General features: G+C 39.6%; 1 protein-coding gene and 1 pseudogene across 1 annotated transcript in view; both read left to right on the forward strand.

The window, feature by feature from the left end:
- LOC105543159 (olfactory receptor 7E24-like) overlaps nucleotides 1-568 on the forward strand; it is a 64,383-nt gene extending 63,815 nt beyond the window's left edge. Inside the window, 1 exon segment of the mRNA XM_011984953.1 lies at nucleotides 442-568. Coding sequence (XP_011840343.1) covers nucleotides 442-568 — 127 coding nt within the window.
- A 6,010-nt stretch (nucleotides 569-6,578) lies between these two features.
- LOC105543160 overlaps nucleotides 6,579-10,446 on the forward strand; it is a 6,112-nt pseudogene continuing 2,244 nt past the window's right edge.

The raw sequence follows: 10,446 nt of genomic DNA on the forward strand, positions 1-10,446 counted from the left end.
TAACAAGGAGGTTAGAGATACTGGGATTGAAATGTATGGCCTGCAGTGCAGGGGATTATTTCTTTGGCACACTTCACAGGCCCGGATTATCTGCTTGATAGTTTTGAAAAGACCTGGTCCAGTAAATAATAATTTGGCCATCTGATGGGTGCTATCAGTGCCTAAGTGAAAGGTTTGGTGAAGGGTTTTAAGTAATTTCCATTGGTTAGCCGCAGGCAAAAGTATTTTTCCTTCTTCGGTGGCCAGCCATCCTGAGGGGAGGAAACTATGTCCTCATGAGGTTCCCCATTCTATTTCTTCTTCTGAGTACTGGGGCTTGGTTTCCCAGAGGGGATTACCCCATACTAGGGGTCCTTCTATAAGCATTTCTAATGGAGGGTCCAACCTTGCGGCTCTTTTGGCTTCAATATCTGCTTGGCGGTTCCCTTCATCTTCCCCCAGAAAGGGCGCAGCAGTGGCCTCCATGTTGTACACAGTCATCACCCCCATGCTGAACCCCTTCATCTACAGCCTGAGAAACAGTGACATTAAAAGTGTCCTGCAGTGGTTGCATAGCAGAACAGTTTAATCTCATTATTTTATTATCTGTTCCATTCCTCTTGTAGTGTGGGTTAAAAAAGCCAGCAAGGTCAAATACAAATAATATCACAGGGTGAACACCCACTGTGATATTAAGAGTAATAGCTCCCAAAGATATCAAAAATACTATCACAAAGTGTACACACATGGGGTACACCCACTGTGATATTAGAAGCCATATTTCACTAAAATATTATGAAAAATATCCCCAGGTGTACACCCTTTGTGATATTAGAAGTAATGTTTGCCCTGGATATTATGAATAATATCAAGGGTATACACACATGTGGTACACCCACTGTGATATTAGGAGTTATATCTCCCTAGGATATTATGAATAATATCACAGGGGGTGTACACACATGGTGAACACCACCAGTAATATTAACAACATCCCCATAGAATATTACAAATAATATCACAGGGGCTATACATACATGGTGTACATCCCCTGTGACATTAGGAGTAACATTTACCTCAGATATTATGAGTAATATCACAGGAGTTGTACCATCTTGAACATTAGGAATGTCCCCCTAGGATATTACAAATAATATCACAGGGTGTACACACACTGGAACATGAGGAGTAACATCTTTCCAGAATATTATGAATAATATCACAAGGTGTACACCAGGTGTGACATTAGGAGTAACATTGGCACAGGATATTACAGATAATATCACAGGGTGTACACCCCCTGTGACACTAGGAGTAACATCCCTCTAGAATATTGGATATAATATCACAAGGTGTACAAGCATTGTGACATTGGTAGTAACATACCTTTAGGATATTATGAATAATATCACAGTGTGTACACCCCCTGTGACATTAGTAGTAACATTCCCCTAGGATATTACAAATAATATTACAGGGTATAGAGCCCCAGTGATATTAGGAGTAACATTTCTATAGGCTATTACAAATAATATCACTGTGTGTATATCACATGTAACATTAAAAGTAACATCCTCCAAAACTATTACAAAAAATTTCACAGGGTGTACACCTGCTGCAACATTAGGAATATCATCCCACTAGGATATTACAAATAATATCACAGGGTGTACAAGCATTGTGACATTAGTAAAAACATCCCGCTAGTATATAACAAATAATATCATAGAGTGTACACCTTCTGTGACATTAGAAGTAGCATCCTCCTAGGATACTACGAATAATATCACAAGGTGTAAACCCCGTTGACATTAGGAGAAACATCCCCCTAGGATATTCTGAATAATATCACTGGGTGTACACCCCTGTGACATTAGGAGTAACATCTGTGTAAGATATTATGCATAATATCACAGGTTGTAAACCCCTGTGACTTTAAAAGTAATATCCCCCTAGACTATTTCAAATGATGTCACAGGGCATATACCCCTGATGACATTAGGAGGAATATCTCCCTAGGATATCATGAATAATATCACAGGGTGTACACCCAGTGAGATATTAAAAGTGACATCCTCCTAAGATATTATGAATAATATCACAGGGTTTATACCCACTGTGATATTAGGAGTAATATCTTCCTAGGATATTACAAATAATGTCAAAGGGTGTACACCCCTGTGATATTAGGAGTAATATGTCCCTAGGTTATTATGAATAATATTACAGGGCATACAGCCCCTGTGATATGAGGAGTAACATTTCTATAGGATATTACAAATAGTATCACTGTGTGTACACCTCATGTGACATTAGGAGTGGCATTCCCCAAAACTGTTACAAATAATTTCACAGGGTGTACACCCCCTGTGATATTAGGAGTAACATTCCACAAAACTATTGCAAATAATTTCACAGATAATAATGTAACATGAGGAGTAACAAACTTGTAGGATATCACCAATAATATAAGAAGGTGTTCACCACCTCCGACATTAGAAGTAACATCCTTTTAGGATATTTCAAATAGTATCACCAGGTGCATACTCCTTGTGATATTTTTTACACCATTTGTGACTTTAAAAGTATACTTTCCCCTAGGATATTACAAATGATATCACAGGTGGTTTACACACATAATTTATACCTCCTGTGACATTAGGAGTAACATTCCCCTAGGATACAATGAATACCATAACAGGGTGTATGCTGCCTCTGACATGAGGAGTCACATCTTTCTGGACTATTACAAATAATATTACAGAAGTTGTACACATATGTTATACACTCCATGTGCCATTAGGAGCAACATCCCAATAGGGTATTAGGAATAATATCACAGGGGTTGTACACACATGGTGTAATCCCACCGAGACATTAGGAGTAACATCCCCCTAGGATATTATGAATAATATCACAGTGGGTGTACACAGATGGTGTACACATTCTGTAAAATTAGGCGTAACACCCCCCAAAGATACTATAAATAATATCACAGGGTGTGTACAAACATGGTGTATACCTTCTGTGACGTTAGGAATAACATTTTTCTCAGATACTATAAATAATATCACAGGGGTGTACACACATGGTGAGCCCCACCTGTAATATTAGGAGTAACATTGTTATAGGATATTTTGAATAATATCACAAGGGATGTAAACACATGGTGTACACCCCCTGTGACATTAAGAGTAACGTTTCCCTGGGATATTATGAGAATTATCACAGGGTGAACACGACTTGTGACATTGGGAATAATGTCCCCCTAGGATATTACAAATAATATCACAGGGTGTACACCCACTCTGTACACACCCGGTGTACACACCTGGTGTACACCCACTCTGATATTAGAAGTAATATCTCCCTAGGATAAGGGCAGGATAATTGAATAAATGAAGGCAGGATATATGATAAATGAAATATATAATATAAATATAAAGTTAAAATAAATGAAGGCAGAATAATTAAATAGCATCAAAAGAAACATCACAAAGCAGAAATTACAGTCTTTGCAACACTACTGTGTAATTACTATAGGGCCTAATATTCTTTGAAAACTACGTGCTTCTATTCACAATAGCAAAGACTTGGAACCAACCCAAATGCCCATCACTGACAGACTGGATAAACAAAATGTGGCACATATACACCATGAAATACTATGCAGCCATAAAAAAGAATGGGTTCATGGTTTTTTTCAGGGACATGGATGAAGCTGGAAACCATCATTCTCAACAAACTAAAACAGGAACAGAAAACCAAACACTGCATGTTCTCACTCATAAGTGGGAGTTGAACAATGAGAACACATGGACACAGGGAGGGGAACATCACACACCAGGCCTGTTGGGGGGTGTGGAGCAAGAGGAGGGAGAGCATTAGGACAAATACCTAATGCATGCAGGGCTTAAAACCTAGATGACGGGTTGATGGGTGCAGCAAACCACCATGGCACTTGTATACCTATGTAACAAACCTGCACAATCTGCATATGTATCCCAGAAGTTAAAGTAAATAAATAAATAAGAAAACTATGTGCCAGGCATTTCCCCCTCATGATCTATTTACTGCCCACATCTGCCGTCTGCCCATGTCACATAATAGGCAAGTGAGGGAGCCAGGATCTGGAACCAGGTTGTCTGATTTCCAAGTCTGTGTTTATACCATATACCAGTTACTAGGTTTGAGTGTGAATAAATGGAACGGAGAGTTTGCTCTTGGAGTTCAGAGGAGAGAGAGCTGTGGGCTGGAGAGGTAAGTGAAGGCTTCATGAAGCCTTGGATTATTACTTGGAAGTTATTGGATTAGTTCTTTTATTCCCCAGTATTGTAATATGTTTTTCCACGTTCTTATTGATTTAATTTTTTTTTTTTTTTGAGACGGAGTCTCGCTCTTGTCACTCAGGCTGGAGTGCAGTGACGCTATCTCGGCTCACTGCAAGCTCCGCCTCCCGGGTTCACGTCATTCTCCTGCCTCAGCCTCCTGAGCAGCTGGGACCACCGGCGCCCACCACCGCGCCCACTACCGCGTCCGGCTAATTTTTCATATTTTTAGTGGAGACGGGTTTCATCGTGTTAGCCAGGCTGGTCTTGATCTCCTGACCTGGTGATCCGCCCACCTCGGCCTCCCAAAGTGCTGGGATTACAGGTGTGAGCCAGCAAGCCCAGCCTTAATTTTATTTTTTAATATGTAAAATATTAGCATGCTTCCAAAACTCAAAACTGTATATAAAAGTCTATCCAGAGAAGGGCCACTTCTTCCCCTGTCCGCTTCACCACCCCGCAACCCTTTGTAGGCAACAGGTTTATTGATCTGATTGGTTCTGCTTTGTGTGTCTAGTATTTTTTACTTTTAGGAATAGGGTCTCACTCTGTCGCCCAGGGTGGGGTGCAGTGGTGTGATCAAACCTCACTGAAGCCTTGAATTTAATTTTTTATTTAATGCTTGCCATTGTGTATATTGTATGTTGAGTGCTTGATTTTTTTCTTTCTTTAAAGAGTATTGGTTTTGTTCTGGCAGATGTATAAGTTACCTGTTGATCATTTTGATCATTTTGATCATTTTGATACTTGTTAGTATGTTTTATCAGAGCAGTTCTGAAGTACTGTTTACTCCAGGGCTAGTTTAGCCCTACTACTGAGGCATGACCTTTCTCATAGACTCTAGGGAATATCCCCACATTTAGTGCAACCTTTACTCTCTGATCATTGGAATTCAAATGTCTCCCAGCTGTTTGCTCTGGGAATTGTTGGTTCACAGCTTGTTGGTTGTTCTTCGCTTGGCCTCATGGAGTTTCTCCCTACATATGCATGGCTTATTCAGCCATGAATTCAGAGGGATCTTATATGGACTTCCGGTGCTTTTTCCTGAATTTTTTAAAATAAGAGATACATCTATGTTTTATTTTCCCTTCTTTCTTACACAAAATTAGCATACTATATATATGGTTTTGTCTTTTGCTTTTGTTTAGCTTTTAAAAATTTAGCTGTATATCCTGGAAATGACTCTACATCAGCTCATGGGAAATTTCCATAATTCCTTTCTACATGTCATCCAACTCTGTGGTACTTTGCCTCACAAATTCCAGCCACCTCAGCTTCCGTGATCTCTGACTTCTCAACTCAGCAAGAAGGCCATGCCCAGCTTCGGTTCCTCCATCCGTACAATGGTCTGGGGAGCACTTTTAGGCTGAAAGCAGGGGAAGAGTAGGCTCATCTCACCTGTTTTTCTTTTCTAGGGGCACATTCCTATGCTGCCGATTATCCAATGTCTTAAAACATGTGTTTCATACATTGTGTCTAGTTGTCTGGTTGTTTATGCTGGGAATGCAAGTGCATTGCCAGTTCATCCATCCTGGGCAACATGGCCAAAAATAAATTTTGCATGCATAACTGAATTACTTAATTTTGTTCAACTAAGTGGGGTTCCTTCTTCCAAATGAGCTCCTTTTGCACATACTCAGAATGATGGGAAAAATCTTGCACATATTCTCTGGCAGCTTTTATATAAGTCATTACCTTAAAACCAGTCTTAGCTCAAACCCCTTATCCCCACTTGTCTTGAGCTTCCTGATCTGAGGTTGAGCTGCCCAGTGTCTGGCCTGCATCCCGTTTTCAGAGGCCTGTCCTGTTCTTCTGGTCCCAGCTTGTCTCTCAGCTCTGTTCCCTGCCCTGCTTAACTTTTGAAGTCTTCTGTTCAGATTACATATTCTCTATACATAGCAAACGCTTATGTAGTACTTTCTTTTTCTTCTTGGGATACATGTGCAGAATGTGCAGGTTTGTTACATAGGTACACACATGCCATGGTGATTTTTCACTCTGAGTGCTGCATGGCTCTGAGATTGTTGTGTCCTTACAAAAGGTGTTCCCTAAAATGGCCTGTCCTGTCTTTCTACTTTCAGAAAAGTCCCTGCTGCCCACAAATCCTGCCTTGCGAGAGCCAAGTGGCCTACTTTCACTGCCTTGAATGTTAGAATTTCTAGCCACCACCCCTTAAATTCTGGAACATCCCCACCCACTCTCCTCATCAGCAAGTCATACTATGACATGAATTAGGACTTGCTGAGTCTTTACTCGCTGGCAGTTGTGGACATGGTATGCTCTGGGCATCCAGGAAGTGTCGAGTCCCTGGGCACAAAGACAGACATTAACCATGTCCCCAGCTTCCAGCAAGTGGGTGTTCAGTTTCTTGTAAGAACTATTATTATTATTATTATTATTATTATCATCACTATAGTAACAAAGAGGTCTCTTCACCCCTAGATACTTCAAAGCTCTTTTCTTAGAAACAAGGATATTCTCTATCAAAATAAGTATATTAACATTCAAATTTCATCAATTGCCTTGATTATATTCATTATGACTATTTTCCCCCAATGTGCGGATCCAATCCAAGATTATGCATGACCTTGAGTAGTCACTTCTTTAGCCTCTTTTAACCTGGAGTTTGCACAGAGGTGTTGATCAATCCCATTGCTCTATTCACTACAGCCCTGCTTCTGTGCTCTCAGTCATGAAGAAAGAACTCAGCTAAACAAATATTCCTGTGCAAGACCTTCCCTGGCATGGCAGAGGGGATGGTATTGAGGTACTTGATTAATGTCAGTGCCTATATGGTGTCTGAATGGCCAGGGTATCATGCACTAGAGCTAAGAAAAATAAATTATGTATTTGCCAAATCTATTTGGGAACAAACCCATATCTTAGAAGCTTATTTATTTCCACTTGGCAAAGGTATGTGCTGCCACTGAGGACAGCAGTCATACCAAAGTTAGCTTAAAGATTTTTCTTGTTCTTACTCCCTCCTTCCCTTCCCTCCTTCCATTCTTCTTCCCTTTCTTTTCCTTCTCACCTCACCCCCCTTTGCCTGGTAGTTATTTGAGCTGAAAGACCATCCTATAAATATCTTAACTGAATAATAACATCCAAGTGGTTCTCTGAAATGAGAAGCCCACAGTTAGGCTGGTTCTGCCAGCCAGGGGCTATTTTAACCATCACAGAACTGAGACAGTCTCACATTCTGTAGCTGATATCAAATATATTAAAATGCACATACATGTCATGTAAGTTTTTTGAATGTATTTTTATAATTCTGTTTTTGAAATTATTTGGTTATAAGTTACTTATTTATTATAGGATTGCTTGTAATTTCTGGAAAATCCTTGTGCATTCTGTGGAAATCTTGTGATGTGAGAAAATCTAACCCTAAATTGTGTTCAAATGCAATGGAAATTTCAACACGTAATAAAGAAACAATAAAGTTGATTTAATAAAGTTGAGATAACTTACAGATATTCAGATTTTAATTCTTTTAGTTTTTGCAAATTCCCTGCAATATTTAGCTGCATTTTGTATTTGTTGTTGTTTTGCAAGGGGTTTAAGTGTTCTTATTGTCCCCCAACTCCCCACCCCGCCAAAAGACAGGGAATCCTCAAACACTATGCCTATGGGCCACATGGGTAGAACGCCCTGACTAGTTGGAGTCATCGTTATGCTATTACCACCTGTGTGTTCCTCGATGAGTACTTATCTCTCTGTTTCAGCATCACAGGAGCTGTGTGACCAAGGAAGTAGCACTGTATCTAAGGATGATAAAAGTCCATGAAACATGATAATAATTTTTACTTGTACGATACCATCCACTAAATACTTTCACATACTTGACCTCATATGATTCATTGTGGTCATCAGATATAACTGAGAAGGCTTGTGTGAGGTTTGACTTGCCCAGTTGACTGTGAGTGGTGTGGACCAAGGCACTTGCCTGTCTTGTTCACTATTGTATCCCCTGGGCTCAGAACATGGCCAGTCTGATATCCATCTACCCACCCACCTATATCCATCAACAGAATATTTATTGAGCATGTACTACATAGTGCTGAATAATGACTAGTGATGTTAATCTATCTTGGAGATTTTAGGGAGGGGGCATTTAGCACCATAAGTAGTTTATTTAGCATCCAAACACATAGCTTTCTTTTAAATTACACATTTTGTCTTATAAATTATGCCACTTATTTAAATTTTTAAAAATTTTATGAAAAAAGAATCCAGGTTCTGAGTAAAGTCCATCACAGTCCAAATGTGGGACCTTGTTGATCTAGGATAGTGGTTAACAGACAGAGTTAAGCATCAGGGTGTTGGATTCACTTCCACACTAAAATACTGAGCTTAGAGCCTGGAACAAATGATTTAACTTCTTTAGACTGCAGTTTTGTCACTTGCAAAATGCAAATAATAACTGCATTATTGGCCTCATGGGCTTTTCGGAGATTCATGAGGTTATGAATATGTGATTTATGAACTGTGAAGAGCAATACATAATTGTAAGAAAATATAATTATGATGATGATCGGGATCATTATGGGAAGAGAAGACAAGACAAAATTAATTGTAAAGTGTTTTATAAAATTCAGATACCAGATTAAATAAAAAATAATACATAAACCATAGGAAAGTGAAGGATGGAAGAAACATTTTAAAGAGTAAAGAGTGATAGAAACATAATATCCTCCTCTATTTCAATAAACAAGGAATGACCTGTAATTTGGAGTACAAAATCAGGACATCATTTATGATTTAACAAGCTTCCATAATTTCCTAAAGCAAATATTTAGATTCTAGACTCAATGATGCCATGGAACTGTTACTCCCTAGAAAAATTTGGGCCACAATTAATGGAGACTGAAGAGAAGCTTGTACATTCTGCTTTGCAATCTTGTTGGTTATGCCAATCTCTTTGCAGAATTGCTCTGTTGATGTAGATATTTAACTGTAATCTAAGCCTCATTTGCTTATGCCTGTAGAAGGAAGTGATGGGTTCCCACTATCTCACTTTGCAAAGGCTCAAAAAGATGGATTTACTAGGTTAGCAATACCCAATGTATCAAAGAGTCAAGGAACCATATCCAATCAAATCAACACCCTGGTAGGCCTGGCACCCAAATCTCTGTCTCAGTCCATATATAGCACCCACTGTGGGGTAGGATTCAATGTAGGATTTGAGAGGAGAGAGATGGTAGAAAAGGATAAGATTTAAATCACAATGAAGTAGATAATGTAAGCACTCCTCAAAGAGAGTCAGATAGCCAAACACAGTTCTTTGCCATTGCTCATTGGGCTTTGTGAACTTAGGAACTCCAAAGAAAAGAGGAAAAGACTGGGTTCTATCATAGTTTCAGAGCTCAAAGGCCTCACCCCACTATTCTTACTTTCCCCCTTTTTATGTTATGTTATGTTATGTTGTGTTATGTTATGTTATGTTATGTTATGTTATGTTATGTTATGTTATGTTGTTATGTTATGTTATGTTATGTTATGTTATGTTATGTTATTTTCGACACAGGATCTCACTCTATTGCCCAGAAGGGAGTAACTGCAGGGGCGTGATCTTGGCTCACTGCAATCTCCACCTCCCAGGCGCAAGTGATCCTCCCACCTCAGCCTCCCAAGTACGTGGGACCACATGCATACGCTTCCATGCCTGGCTAATTTTTGAATTTTTTTGTACAGACGGGATTTCACCATGTTGCCCAGGCTGAATGATTCCACCTCTTCTAAAGGGCAGAGCCCTCTTTTGGCTTTGACTTCTCTTCACCAAAACCCCTTGGTTTGAATTTCTGATGAAACCAACGTGACATTGCTTTGCTCTGTTAAAATGCATTAGAAAATGTGGAAACATGAAAAGATTTAGCACCATTAAGCACACTGCTTTGTGATAATCTGATATGAACTTACCTCCTCGACTCTTCTGTGAACTCCATGAAAGCAGAACACTGTCTTTTCTATCCTGGTGTCTCTGCTTCTAGCCAGGTCCTGGAACCTAGTTAGTATTCAGGAGGTGGTGGTTGAATTGAATTTGAAATTGTTGAGCCCTCTCACTTCACAGTTGTGGGAGCATGAGAACCAGGCCAGGGTTGGCACACAGGTCTCATTCTACTCATTAGGGAGCCATCTGGAG

This window comes from Mandrillus leucophaeus, unplaced genomic scaffold (assembly GCF_000951045.1).
Source record: "Mandrillus leucophaeus isolate KB7577 unplaced genomic scaffold, Mleu.le_1.0 Scaffold276, whole genome shotgun sequence".
In the NCBI taxonomy this organism is placed as follows: domain Eukaryota; kingdom Metazoa; phylum Chordata; class Mammalia; order Primates; family Cercopithecidae; genus Mandrillus; species Mandrillus leucophaeus.